Raw genomic sequence first — 15,304 nt, 5'->3', positions numbered from 1 at the left:
CCATCTACCCTTCACACCCCAAATCCGTACACCTACACCCCCAGTCATATAACCCAACACACATCTGTATACACATCCCCTACAGCTCTACACCCACACATCCATACATGTAACGCCAACCCACATAAATACATCTGTAAAGTTCCCCCTCCCCCCTGCACCCATACTCCTATCTCTCACAGTTGTATACGTACCCTGCCCCCTACCCACCCCACCAGCTGCCCATCCACCTCTATTTACACACACACACACACACACACACACCCTTCTATCTCTCCCCAGCACACACACAGCTTGCTAGCCAGTGACTGCACAGTGTGAGAGAAATCCAGCATATTGTCTTGAATCTGTGTTCTCAGGTTGGTTTCCTGACACTAACCCCTGTTGGCAGCACGTGCACCCATATACTCGCTGTGACACAGCTCACCACTGAATCACGTGAATAGTGATGGTATAATCATCACTCAGGTATTTTCACTCATTCACTTTCAAGACATTTCTCAGTACCAAAGGCCACGCAATACTTCACCCTTCGGTATTTGTTACCTGTGCCCATTTCCCAGGCCCCGATAGGCCTTCGCCTGGTCTTGCATGCGATTTAAACTCTGAGCTACAGATAAGTACTGTTCATAATACTTTATGGCTTCTTCATAATCTCCTAGAGCCTCGTAACAATCCCCCAGGTTTCCGTATGCCCGGCCTCTGTCCAGCACAGCTTCGTTTCCGCTCAGCTGCTGTAGCATGGCCAATTGCTGCTCAAAGTACCCAATAGCTTCCTCCATGACATTCATGTTCATCTTGGTGATGCCCATGTTGCCATAGACTTGGGCCTCTATACTGGGGTCCTTCAGCTTCTGTCCAAGTTCCAACTGTTCTTCATAACACTTGAATGCCATGGTGTACTTCCCAAGGCACATATACACTGCAGCAAGGTGGCCATGAGCTCTGCATTCACCCGGCATATCCCCTAGCTCCTGGTAAACCTCCAGTTGCTGTGTATGGTACCCTAACGCCTTGTCATATTTCTGTATCATCTTGTACGCAGAACCCAAGGCTGCATAGGCACTGGCCTCCAATCTCCTGTCTTTGACATGATGGGCTAAGCTCAGCTGCTGCTCATAGAATTTTATTGCACCATTTACATCTTTCTTACATACAGAAATATCCCCCAGGTTCCCAAGAGCCCGGAATTTGGCTTGGGAATTGTTCAGAGACTGGGCCAGAGACAGCAGGTACTTCTGGCACTCCTCGGCTTTGCTGAAGTCCATTAAGGCCTTGAACGCCAGACCCAGGTTGCAGTAGGCCTTGGCTTGGCTCAGCTTGTCATGTAGATCCTTTGCTAAGGCGAGATCCTGCTCGTAGTACTTTACAGCCTCCTCATAGTTTCCAAGGCAGTAATGGGCGTAGCCAAGATTGTGGCAAACTTTCCCCTCCCCCTCCATGTCCTGCAGCTCAGGGGACAGGCGCAGGTATTGCTCATAGTAAGGGGCTGCCTGCGCATACTCTCCTCGCGAGCAATGGAAGTTGCCCAGGTTGCTGAGGGCCCGGGCCTCGCTCTGTATGTCCCGCAGCTCCCGGGCGATGTTGAGGTGGTTTTGGTAGTGCTGCAGGGCCCGGTCATGGGCACCTAAGGCCTGATATGCCACTGCTAAGTTCCCATGGGTGGATGCCTGCGAGGCCCGATCATTCACTTCCATCGAAATCTGCAGCTCCTGCCGGTGGTATTTCACTGCGTGGTCATACATGCCCAGGGCATTGTACGCATTGCCCATGTTGCCGTAGGCCCTGCCCTGAGCACCATAGTCATTCAGCTCCTGGGCGATGGACAGGTGAGTCTTGTGGAGTTTCAGAGCAGAGTCATAGTCGCCTTTCATCTGGTGAATGATCCCTGGGAAGTAACAGAAACACAGAAATTAAAGAGATAAAACCCCAGTGGCGCCCCTGCCACCCCCACAGCCTCACACGACAACCTGTCCCACACAGCACCACCAGCCCCATCCCACCATCCCTCCCGCACAGCCTCACATGACCACCTTTCCCACACACCACCCCTAGAACCACCACACCAGCCTTCCCACAAAGCACTGCCCCTCTCCCACAGCGCTGCCCTCAGCTCCACACACTGACCCTTCCCCCACACTGACCCTTCCCCACAGCCTCACATGACCACCTTTCCCACACACCACCCCTAGAACCACCACACCAGCCTTCCCGCAAAGCACTGCCCCTCTCCCACAGCGCTGCCCTCAGCTCCACACACTGACCCTTCCCCACAGCCTCACACGACAACCCTTTCCCACACACTACCCCTCCCGCACAGCGCTGCCTCTGGCCCCGACACTACCCCTCTCCCACAGCGCTGTCTGCAGCTCCACACACTGACCCTTCCCCACACCGCCCCTCCCCAACAACCTCCCACAACAACCCTTCCCCACACCGCCCCTCCCCCACAGCACTGCCCTCAGCTCCACACACTGACCCTTCCCCACAACCTCACACAACCCTTCCCGACACACCACCCCCACAGCGCTGCCCTCAGCTCCACACACTGATCCTCCTCCACAGCGCCGCCCCAGCCCCACACGACAACCCTTCCCCACAGCGCTGCCCTCAAGCCCACACACCAACCCTCCTCCAGCTCCACACACTGACCCTCCCTCACAGCACTGGGCATGGCCCCATCCCTTCCCACTGCTACTGGGACTAGCCCCAAGCCTCACCCACCAACCCTTCCCCATAGCACTAGGCCCAGCCCTGCAGCCCCACAGCAGGGAAAACCACCACATTTTTCAAGAGCATTTCATAGGATTCTTTAGCTACAGATGCGCTTTCTCCTTCTAGTCCCAGTATTCAAGCATTTTAAGGGTGTTTCAGTGCTAGGGTCCTACCAGACCAGTGCATGGAGCTACACTGGAGAGGCACCTCACTCAGCCCTCACTCCACGGCAGAGATGGAAGTCACTGCCAGCTGGGCGCTCAGAACCTCTAAAAGGGACCTGTCCAAAGGGATCTAGCAAGTCCATGGCAGAGCTGGGAGCAGCCCCCAGGACTCCCAGTCTGGTCACAGAGACTTCAGCCAGACTGAGACCATCACGGTGCCCTCAAGTAGCTGGGGACACTGCAGCAGAGTGTGGGACAGCAGGGTGCCAGGGGACAGAGGCATAGAGACAACAGCTGAGATCAGCACTGAGGGGTGGCGGTAAGGAGCAGAGTCAGAGGGCCCAGGTGAGGGTGATGAGGCCCGGAGGCAGCACGCCTTGGACCCAGGCAAAGGTTTGTCTGTGACTGCGAATCATGAGTCTGTTCAGCAAACAGCACCCAACACAGACTACAACAACTGGAGCCTGCAACAACTAGAACAGGACACAGGATTTTTGCAACCAAAAAGAGGAGAGGAGATGGCAGGACTCGAGTCCTGGGCACATGCCTCAGGGCAAAGACCGGACGGCAACCCCTCCACTAAGGGCTCTGGAAGCTACAGGATCCTCTGGAAAATGGACAGCACACAAAGGTGCTGGAAAATCAATGAACCAGAGCCCTGGATGCCTCCATTCAAAACCCTTTAAACAAGACTGGAAGGCTAAAGCGGAGCATGAGGCCCTCATCGCTGGGTGCCTCACCCACTTGCAGGCGGCTCTGGTCTCTCCACAGGGCTCTTCCAAAGGCTGCCTGTGACTACAGCAGGAGGGAGAACGGCTTTCTGCTGGACCTGGAGGGGTGGCTCAAGTACTCAGAAACTCTTAACACTGTCTTAGGTGAGTTCCAGGCTCAAAGTCATCAGATACTTGGCCTGGTAAAGCAGCCTTCCCAGAAACTCTCTGAGCTGCCTGGGTGCTCAGTGCCCAGGGCTGGATTTATTGTGCTATGGAGAGGCAGCAATAGCTGAGGTGGCTCAATAAAGCAATCACAGTGATGGATGAAGCACCAGAGAAGCAGTGAGACCATGCTACAGGGAGGAGGCCAGGACAGCAGAGACAGCCTGGAAGCAGCAGAGAACCCCAAAAGCACAGACAGCTTCCTCAGCCTGTCACACTAGTCATTATCCTAAGGAGCAGGAACCCACCTGCCAGTCGCAGCTCTTGCTCTTCATGAGATGGTTCCAGGGCACTAAACCCAGAGAGGCTGCCTGGAATTAGCTCTGATTTAAAACACTAATCACTGTGAAATGCCAGTTCAGTTCAGCATTTAGGACTGACACCCCGTCTAGACTATGCGCCGTACCGGCGCGTTAAAATCGATTGCTCGGGGATCGATATATCGCTTCTGATCTGGACGGGATATATCGATCCCAGAGCGCGCTTAGATCGATTCTGGAACTCCACCAAAACAAACGGAGTTCCGGAATCGACATGGCGAGCCGCGCACATCGATCCCACGCGGTGAAGACGGGTAAGTAAATCGATTTTAGATATTCGATTTCAGCTACGCTATTCTCGTAGCTGAAATTGCGTATCCAAGATCGATTTTCGCGCGTAGTGTAGACGTGGCCTGAGACAGCAGGGGTCTCGGTGGGGAGAGGAACCACATTTCCTGCACCAGCTTTGATGGGCCTGCCTACATCAGTACCCCAGCAGCTTGCCCCTGAGTTCCTAACACGCTCACCCAAGGGGATGTTGCTAAATTTTCAGATGTGGATTGGGAGGTTCAGACAGCCATAGGAGCTAACTCTAGCAAGTCCTGTACTGTCCATTCCCTCAACCCCAGGGGCCAGTGCTGGTTTGTTCCTACAACAGACAATCAGCTTTCCAACTGATGCCCCAAACATACTGAGAATAACAATGAAACGATTTAACAATAAACCTGAATAAAACTTTGAAGTGCCAATTAAGTGTGCCCTACATAGCACAGCCATCCCCAGGAGCAGGTGTGGAGATGTGACTGACAATCACACCTGAGAGGCAGCGGAAGGCTATAGACTCAATCTCCATGGGTCTGTCCTATGCCTGTAGAATAAGAAAGAAGCCTCAGGTTTGAGTCTCCTTCCAATGACTGGTGCACTTTACATTAATGGGATTAATGAGACTCTGCACTTTCTTCTAAGGAGCTCTGGGCCCTTTGCAGACATTCACGAACAGGCCTGTGGCCCCAACACCTGCTGAAGAGGGCACTGCACAGCACAATATCTGGGCCAGGAGGACAAATGCAAATAGGGGGCAACTGTCACCACCTCACCCCAAAAAGGAGTAATCTGCTCACTCCAGAACACATGACAACAGGCATCCTGAGGGTGGAAGGCGAGAGGATGCAGTGGGAGGAGGAGAGAGGGATGGGCTTCCACAAGTCCAGTAGACACTGGGAGCTACAATTAGGCAGCGTGTTTGATCCAGCTCTTGTTTTGTGCTGACAAACACAAATGCGAAGACAGATGGCTTTACAAGAAGGGCTGGAATGCAACAGCTGAAATTTGCTTTCCTGAGGCAATTTGGAGCTTAACAGATTCATTTTGTAAATTCATATTGGACTGAAAACCGCAAGTCCCGATATGTACTCTGGCCAGATTAACTTCTATCAAAGCAAGCTGTTCTATAAATTCTACTCATTTTCCTACCAACAAGAGGCTTCAGGATAAGGCAATTTACAAGATATGGGCAGAGTGAAATAAGATTTAAATAACAAGCCCTGGGCTGCTGCTGACAAGTCTCTTTTTTTGCACTGTAAGTGTGAACAAATTTAAAGTATATGAAACTGAGGGACTGATGGGACTAGGCTGAGTGGCCAAGTTCCATGCAAGCTCTCCCCACAACTGTGCTAATGCCCCCCAATCCTGATCTATCATACCCCTTACTGTTCCATTTCTGGGACCCACAACTATACCGCTGCACCTCAACTCTTCCCTTTAACACCACCGGTTATTCCTGTCCTGCGGTTCCTGCCCTTCAATCCTAACAGGCAGTTTCCTGCTATTCCAGTCTTGGGACAGCAGATCTGGACAAACATCATATGAAACTAGGATGGGTCTCAACTGTTTCACATGTGCCCTACATGGGTTCTGAAGCCAAGGCTCCAGAGCTCTGCTTCACTCCACCCCCAAGCCCCAGAGTCTCCATTCTCACAGCGAAAGCATTCAGGTGGGAAGACACCTCAAGATCCATGATAACTTGAGACTTTACAAAACAGATTTGGATCTGAGGCTCATATACTTTTAAAGACATTATCTTACCCTCCTCCATCTGGGAGCTGGGCAGCTTTTACAAATACCAGCTAACACCTGCATAATCCCACTGAGAGGCAAGCAATGGAGACATAAGTATCACTGAACCTACCACTGAAATGTAGCTACCTGTGGGGTGTAACAAGGCAACTACTTAACTGCACAGAGAAGGTTATCACTGGAAGGAAAGAAGAATCATGTATCCAGCAGAAAGGGGCAGTTAGGTACTGGAGACAGTGTAACTACCAAGGTGGAATTTGACCAGGACATAACATTAATCAAGAGTTAATATTGTGAAAGAACAATCCTTGTAAAGATACCACATTGTCCTTAGGAGCTATACAGAGAGACATGAACTAGGACATCTGCATGGGAAGAATAAGGGGTGGCCAGGCTGGGAATAAGTAGAGCCTCTGCTGGCTGTAAAGAGGGGCACACACTTCTCTGTTCAGTTTGTTAATCACTTTTTTCCCTCTCAGCCAGCTTTTCCATGTGCCTTGGCTCAGCAGAGCTTCCATGACATCAGTGTGAGAGCCAAGCCCGTCCCAAAGTGACATAATGAAGCAGGCCCCACGTATGGAAAAGCTAAAAACACATGGCTCACTGAAAACCACAACTGAGAAAGATTTAGTTTCCAAAATAAAGGGACTGGTAAACATTTCCTAACCTGTTCCTGCTGCATGGACAGATTCCTCTGAGGTGCAAGACACGTAACCACTCTCCATCATAGGCAGTATAGTCACAGTAAATCTCACCCATCTCCTCCAAAGGAGCAACCATCAGATGGGGGAGATCCTTCATATAAGAGCTGCACGGAGGGAAATGGGAGCTTTGTGTGCAAAGGGTATGGGTGGGGCAGAGGCTGTTCTAATGCACTGGAGAGACATTATTTGAGATGCTTTCAGTGGGGATTATGAGTTAGGGTAACTATATTTTGAAATAAAAACCAGAACCTCTGTCCTGGGTCAGGTGGAGAAGGTGGTTGGGTGTTGGCCTCATGAGGGAGAGAGGTAAAGATGCTCATTCCTCCAGTGGCTCTACCAAGAAATGATGACATCCTGAAGACTTGTCTGGACATACAGGGGAGGGAACCCTTGGTCAAGAACTCACATGGAGGGGGGCTCACTTGAGGGTAGACTCTCAACATGCAACAGGCCTGGTGGGGGAGCTCCTTGGGGTGTACATCTTCAGCCAGTCTGTGGACATTGCCAACTCCCAGAGGGGGATCGAGTGGAGGGATTTTCAAAACCCAGAACAAAACTCAGAGTCACTGGAAGAGGCCATGAAAACACTCCCAGCTTCCTGAGGGACACCGTCATGAGTTACAAGTGGCTCTGAATGCTGTAGACTCAAGGGAAACAAGCTCATTCTATGGGGAGGAAGCCTTCCCTTGGACACCTTCTTCAGGTCAAGGCAAGTTCACACTTATCCAGGCAAAATCCCTTCTGTGCCTGGATTTATATGTAACATCATGGCCATCAAGACAGGAGAAGGAAGAAACAGAACCAATCACCAGAGAATTGCAACCGTCCCACATCTGCCCCAAAGCTGTAAAAAGCAACAAGCTCTCCTTTCTGTGGGATCAAGGTCAGCTGCAGGCTCCTTTGGCAACTCTGAGCTGCCCTCACTGTTCTGGGAGAGTAACAGCCAGTGACATTCACACACAATGACTCAGTGCAGAATTTCCTAGGAACACTCACTAGAGTGTTCAGGACACAGACGTGACTCTTCTGGCAGTTTTCTCTCCACACCCCTTGTCACATATACAAGACACCCCAAGGCTGCAAGACAATCAAATACATCTACTCACACAAACACTACAAACCCCTGAATATTCACCCACCTGAATATTCACCCACTGAGAGCCTAGACCCACGTGTACCCAAACAGCCCACACCTCCCTCCCCCAAGTGAAAGCACATGCTCTCAGATTGCTTCCCATGCACAATACACCAGCAACTTACCTGCTTGCTGTATCACATGACACCCAAAGTCATTCATTATCAGGCACTATACCAAGAGCATTAAGTTACCAAAGGTAAACCCTGCTCAGAAAGAGCAGCCACCAAACGTTGTCCAGACTGGAGTGGCTTCTGCTGGGTATTAATGATTTCATCAGTGAGACTTATTAGATGTAAAAGCACATTTGTAAATCGCTTCTTAATCCTAAGGGCATCAGGCTTGGAAATACTACCAGCACCAACATTTCTGGGAGCAGAGCAAGAGCCACCAGGAAGGGGGTAGGTGCTACAGCTCGTCACCATCTCTCCGAGGTTTTCAAAGGTCAGCAGTTTAGCAGCAGCAGAGGGCTCGGACTGGACACGTTTTACAGGAAAGTAAAAGGAAGGGTAGACAGGCAAAGGGAGGAGTGGTGTGGAATGTTTGGAAAGAAGGTGGGGACCTCAGATGTGCACACCCTATCAAATGTGTGCATGCACCTATGAGAAGGGACACACTTCAGCAATGGAGATCTTGCAGCCCCAGCCAGGTTCAATAACAGATCTCGTTTCGGTTCTGAACAGGAGGCCAAACTGTGCCATTTTATGCTCATTTGCTGTGTTGCCATTGGTGGTTTGATCCCCTTCCTCACACCCCTTTCCTACCACTGCAGCCGTTCAGCTGCCCAATCTCACTCCCCATATCCAATGTACTTGTCTGCCTCCTCCCTTTACTCCCCCTTCCCCATATAAATAAACTCCTGCTCTCCCATGCTCCATCCTCAAGTATGCCGTAAAATGAAATTCTTCTAACAAATGGATACAGCCATGGCCCTAGCCTGCTGCCACTTGGATCACTCCGCATGGATGTTGTGCCCTGCTCCCCCTGCCCAAGGCTGCTTGATGTAGTTTTAGTTTGTGAGCAGTCTGGAGCAGCGACTCTCTCACTACCTCTGTCTGTACAATGCCCAGCACAAGGAAGCCCACTCTTGACTGGCATCTTTCGGTGCTACCACAACAATGGAACTACTTGGTAAATGCCTTGGTGACAGAGGCCCATTCGTGGTTCACTACTGTGTCAGCAACTCACTACACCTAACACACTGTTTTCATAATCTGTACGTAAAAGGTGTCACGTAAGGAATCATATACAAACGCTGGCCCCGAAAAACACTGTTTGGTGTAACAAAGGGTTCTTAATAAGTGATAAAATTATGTTCTTAAAATGTGATTAGCAAGCAACGAGTAAGCACAGTCTGCCTTAGACAGAGGAATGTATATTTGCTTTTCTGACCAGCCTGGTCGCCAGGCAGACACAATGAAGGTACATTTACATACAAGGTACCAAAGCTATCAAGCTAATAAACAAGGGAGAAGACAGCATGGTGTCTACACCCCAGTAGGAGAAAAACTCTCTCTGGACAAACACTTCAAAGAATACATTTCAAAGATTTACTGGCGTATAAAGGCAGGGGATCTGAACCTCAAATGATAAGCAACTGAATCAACTGATCGTACACAATACTACCATATTATAGAAGTGTTATCAAGTAAGGTCTTTTATGAAAACCGGTGACACCCTGGTGATAGGTATCATTAAGAAATATCTATTAACACTATTATGAGGCATTATGTATACTCATTGATATTATGCTTTAGAGTCTGTGACCAAACACAGGGAGAAACAGGATTTCTCCCAGACAGAAGGGAGGGCAACTATCAATCTGTCTCCAGTGTAAACTGAACATTATGGAATCAAAACAATGGAAGCCCTGTTCACATATGAATCAGCAGGGGGATGGGAAGCCCACAGGAAGGGAAGAACAGCAGGAAACCTTTGGGCCAGCGCTCTTGCAATCACAGAACATTTGATCCTTCAACTGAAGGGGTTGAAGTCTCTGGGAACTGAGCTTTTATGAGAAACCTGCTTAGGCAAAGACAGTAACTTGCTGAAATTAAGTTTTGGTCTTAGAAGTCTAGTTTTACTTTTGTTTGCTTGTAACCCTTTATATCTTTATTCCTTATACTTTGTATCACTTAATTCTATGTCTTTTTGCTAAATGAACTTGTTGTATTTTTACTATAAACCAAATCAGTGCTATAGCTGAAATACAAGTATTTGTCAAACCTCAGGTTAAATTAATGAGCTGCAGTGTATTGTCTCTTGAAAGGAACAGGGAACTTGATGTCTGTCAGCGTTCCAGGAGACGGCTGGGCACTGAGGGAGACATCTCTGGGGAACGCAGGAACTGTGTGTTACCTCTAAGGTGAGGTTTGGACTGGCAGAGTCCTGAAAATTTTGCTGACAAGGCAGACAAGCTCGTGTGTCAGGGAGTTGTCACAGTTTGGTGGTAGCAAAACTCTGATTTGCTGAAGCTGAGAGCAGAAACACAGTAACTCACAAATCTGGGAACCCCAGGAGACTGTCACAGGGCAGATGTTTTGGGGACATTCGGGACTTGAGAGTGTTAGGGTCACTGTACAAAAAGTAACTGGGCAGTGGATGAGTGACCTGCATGCTCGTAAGTTGGCTGTTGGTGTCAGAGTTGTGAGCCACAGAGGCATAGTATTTATGGTACCCAAAATTGCAAGGCAGGTGGTGACAATGCCCTAAGCGGCTGGGTTGACCCCAAAGCATCACAGCCTAACAACAAAGCAGAAGCATAACTTTGGGCTTTAGCACACAAATACCAGAGTGGAGAGAAGAGCTCCATGAAAGGCCCAAGCATCAAGAAACTTTTCATGCCCAGAAGAGCTCCAAGAGAGCATTCCAGGCACCACAGGCTCTGAACTAAGTGTGTGGGAGGTCAACACTGCAATTCTAAAGGCATGGCAGTTCAAAAAGCCATTCCAAGCTGCTCTCTCGCACCTTACCCTCCCTTGAGTCCCTTGAGCTACTGGCCCTACCACATACTGGGGAAAGTGATGTTTTACTGACACATTTCAGATGGAGAGATCAGGTTCAAAATGATGTGGGTTTGTCACTGCTAAGAAATGGGCGTGGGCTTGCAGTGAGCTGTGCAGGAATGAAGGGTGTGCAGCAGCAGTCTGACCAAGAGGCCTGTCACCTGACTTCTAGGCTCCTGGAGTAAAGCCATCATCAGGAAGAAACTTACTCAAATATGCAGATGGCATGAGATGCTGATCAGGCCTTTGAAGAGCAGCCAGAACTGGACAGATGCAATCAACTCCTCTCTCCCCTTTGCAATGTTCCTATTTCATGTACCACCGTGTGGACTGTATAAACTGCTCAGCTTCCCAGCCTTCAGCACCCGGTCTGCTAATGCAGGAAGCTGAAATTCCCCTCTGTGAATGGAGTGAGACATCACAGAGAGTTTATCTGTACACGAAAGGCTGACAAATATAAATAACATGAGATTAGGAGAGAGCTGGTTGTTCTGTGAATTCCTCCTGAGTCTGACATGTTTGAAGTTAGGTGAATGAGATAAAAGGCCTCAAGGAATTGAAAAATAATTAATTTACTGTCCCCTCTCAGCGTCCCCTCGCCCCCAAACTCCTTTCCTGATCTGATGCATCCATGAGCGCCCCTCAATAACACCCTTGGAAAGACAGAGAGAGAGCGTGCGCACATGTGTGTGTGTGCAGGGAATGCTGGGCCATTTCAGGCCCCGTGGGATGTGCAGTCATCGCTTCCTTTAACTTCCATTTCCCCAAAGCCAGATCAGCTCCTATTTCCTGACTAAAACATCCCAGCTTCAGAACCAACGTCTGAGAAATTGCACAGGACTCCAGCAGGTCAGGTCTGTGACCTAATATCTCATCCGCCTTTGTAGCACTAAGATGAAAGACAAGATTTAGACCAGACTTGCACAGCTGGGTAACTAAGGACAGGCTCCTATTTCAGAGTGGCCAGACCATAAGGCGTGCTGAGCACTAACAGGCCACTGATTTCAGCTTCAGGTGTTTGGAAAAATCACAAATCCAAATAGAGGCACTGTAGAAGGTTGTGGCCATGCCTCCCTGTTGGTGTCGGAGGGAGGCCATGCCCCCTTGCTACAGGCACTCATGTGTGAAAACTCTTGCCTCAGTTTACAGTTCTCAGACAGAGCAGCTCTTCTTTTACTGAAAGCTCACACCTTTCTCAGTGAAGATTGCTTGGAACAGCATCCAGGTTTCTGGACCATTGTAGTGGGGCATTGTAACGAGGTGGTGTGGCTCCCCTCCTCCCCAGGGAGGGTCGAGCCCCGTCAGTCACCTATAGGGGCAGGGCCACTGAGCGGTAGTCCCGCCCCTCAGAGGTTCAAGTGGCGACCCAGAAGCATAAAAGCCAGCCCTCAGCCCTCAGCTGGAGCCCAGCCACCGTCAGGAGCAGACCTGCCAGCAGGTGCTCGTGACTGGGAAGTTGCTGAGGCCCGAGGCCGGTGCCCTGACTGGCCAGAGCTTCCCCGCGCTCACTACGACGAGGAGCTGCCAGAGCTGCCCCATCCCTGCTGCTACCCTGAGGAGACCCCGGAGCAAGCCTGGCCGGACTTCCCGGGTGAGCTGCCAGACCTGCCGCCCAGCCCTGGCTGGGAGGAACCGATGGTGCTGAACTTCCCAGGAGCCGACACCACGGACCAGGTAGGCACTGAGGGGGATATCGGAAGTAGCCCGGGGGCAGCCGACTCTAGTCAGGCTGCAGATGTACCGATACCAATGGCAGTGTGTTGCGGTCAGGATCCCCACTGACCACCTTCAGCGGTGACCGCCGCTACTAGGGCCCCGGGCTGGAACGCAGTGGAGTGGGTGGGCCTGCGTTCCCTCTGCCACCCGTACCTGGATGGCAGAATCCCCCTCTCCCCAGCCTAAGGAGGCCATTTAAGCGAAGCTGATATAACTGTGTGTTTGGTGCCCCGCCCGAACCAAGGCCTGGGCCCCCTTTGACTGTGCCACTGCTTGGTCCTGCCCCAAAGGGCCCGAGCTACCCAAACTCTTGACCGCTCAACCCTGAACCAGGAGGGTCAGAGCTAGTATAACTGTGTGTTTGGTGCCTGCCCGAACCAAGGGCTGGGCCCCCTTTGACTGTGCCACTGCTCGGTCCTGCCTCAAAGGGCCCGAGTGACCCGAACTATTGACAGCTCCACCCTGAACCAGGAGGGTCGGAGCTGATATAACTGTGTGTTTGGTGCCCCGCCCGAACCAAGGGCTGGGCCCCCTTTGACTGTGCCACTGCTCGGTCCTGCCCCAAAGGGCCCGAGCTACCCGAACTCTTGACCACTCAACCCTGAACCAGGAGGGTCAGAGCTAGTATAATTGTGGGTTTGGTGCCCCACCCAAACTCAGGGCTGGGCCCCCGTTGACTGTCCCGCTGTTCGGTCCCGCCCACAGGGCCCAAACTACCCGAACTATTGACGCCAATCCTGAGGACAGGGGCCCTTGAATGACGGGTCGAGCCCCGGCGACACCTCGTTACAGGCATCTACTAGCATTGTGTCTCCTCTGACCAGGTCACTGCTACATGGTGACCACAAAGTTCTTATTCAGGCTGAGGTTCCTCTGGCTTCTGAAAAGCCCCCAGGCTCATGGTCTGAATCACATTTATGCATTACAGTTCTCCTAATTTCTCTGGCCTTGCCCTACCTTCACTCCAAAGCAGCACCACGCAAAGATGCAAAGATCTAGTTTGTTTGCAAGGCTGGGGGAGAAATCATTCACCTTCAAGAATAAACTCTCATAAGTAAGGCTACGTTTTAGTCACAGGTATTGTTAGTAAAAGTCATGGACAGGTCATGGGCAGTAAAGAAAAATTCACGGCCCGTGACCTGTCCATGACTTTTACTATATATCCCTAATTAAAACTTGGGCAGGACCGCTGCATGCTCCGGGAGGGGTGGTGGTCCGGGGGCACTGCGGGTGCTGGTGGAAGTGGCCCAGGACTCCACTGGTACTCAGGGGGGCAGGCAGTGAAGCGTGGCCCAGGACCTCCACTGCTGCTGAAGGGGGAAGGTTGGCGGGGGCTCCCTACCCGGCTCTGCATGTCCCTGCAGCTCGTAGGCGGCGGAGAGACCCGGGGGCTCTGCACGCTGCTCGCACCATAAGTCCCAACTGTGCAGTTTCCATTGGCCAAGAATCACAGCCAATGGGAGCTGTGGGGGTGGGGCATGTGGGCGCAGGCAGTGCGTGCAGCCCCCGGCTCTTCCTTCACCTAGGAGCTGCAGGACCATGCCAGTGGGAGCCATGGAGCCCCCCACCCTCAAGTAAGCGCCCTCCCCACACTCCCCAACCCCTGCCCCAGTCCTGAGTCCCCTCCCACACATCCAAACTGCTGCAAAAGTCACGGAAGTCATGAAAGTCATGGAATCCATGACAGACTCGCAGCCTTACTCATAAGCCCTTTAAGGAGAGCCTGGTGAGCAGTCAGCAGGCCACAGCCCTCTAGCACCCCAATCTGGAGCTCACGCACCCCCAGAGATGCAGATTCCTTCGGAGGAATTAATTTATACTGGTTGCCATTAAGAGTCTATGATTAGCCAGTCACCATCCCCCCCAGTCTCTGACTATTCGCAGACTAGGAGATAGCTGGGTTCTCTCAGACACTACTGGTCAGTGCCTGTGATAGTGGCCACTGAACTGACCAAAGCTACAGAGCCTGCAAAATAATCTGCTCCTCACCCACCCAGTTCTAATGGGCTCATTTGTAATTAGAAGCTGCACTACCCTGGCGGACAAAGCCCATGTCCAGTTTGAAGGTAAAATGTTAGCCTCCTGAATCCCCTCAACAGGAGACACGTGGTGCTGTGTTTCAAGAAGGGAAGTAACTTCTTGATGGTAGCGTTGTTGACGAGGAGCCAGTCCTGAGCACTCTGCCCTGCCCAGGAAGGGAGGCAGAGAAGAGTTCCTGGGACTGGATTCCTAGAGCAAGGCTCTTCTGTGGGCCAGCAGAACTTGGGAACGCTCTGGGGAGAGCACACTCAGAGTGGGGACACCACTGCCCAACCTAAGGAGAAGCATCCGCGGGCTCTGAAGGGAGTTTCATCCAGAGCACCATCTCCTCAGAGAAGGGCTGCTGCCTGCAATAAGGGGCCTTGAGCAGCAGAGATTCAAAGAATATAACCTCGAAAACAGGCTGCTCCTAAGGAAATGGGAATCTGGCATACCCCTTTAGAGGCACAGGTGCAGCTCTTCTCCCCCTGACAGATGATGATTCCAAGGCAGAGCTTTGGGATTAAAGGCACCAGAAACACTAACAGGTTGCATTGACAGGGAACATCCTGCAA

At 51.2% G+C, this 15,304-nt stretch overlaps 1 protein-coding gene across 3 annotated transcripts in view; it reads right to left on the bottom strand.

Moving 5' to 3' along the window:
- Nucleotides 1–15,304, bottom strand: part of TTC28 (tetratricopeptide repeat domain 28) — a 484,889-nt gene that overhangs the window by 80,101 nt on the left and 389,484 nt on the right. For all 3 annotated transcript variants that reach the window (XM_075059934.1, XM_075059935.1, XM_032769852.2), the window contains exon 6: nucleotides 547–1,888. In XM_075059934.1, coding sequence (XP_074916035.1) covers nucleotides 547–1,888 — 1,342 coding nt within the window. The remainder of the gene's footprint in view (nucleotides 1–546; nucleotides 1,889–15,304) is intronic.

This window comes from Chelonoidis abingdonii, chromosome 22 (genome assembly GCF_003597395.2).
Source record: "Chelonoidis abingdonii isolate Lonesome George chromosome 22, CheloAbing_2.0, whole genome shotgun sequence".
Taxonomy (NCBI): domain Eukaryota; kingdom Metazoa; phylum Chordata; order Testudines; family Testudinidae; genus Chelonoidis; species Chelonoidis abingdonii.
Note: the sequence above shows the minus strand (reverse complement) of the source record. Positions and strands in the feature narration are given on the sequence as shown.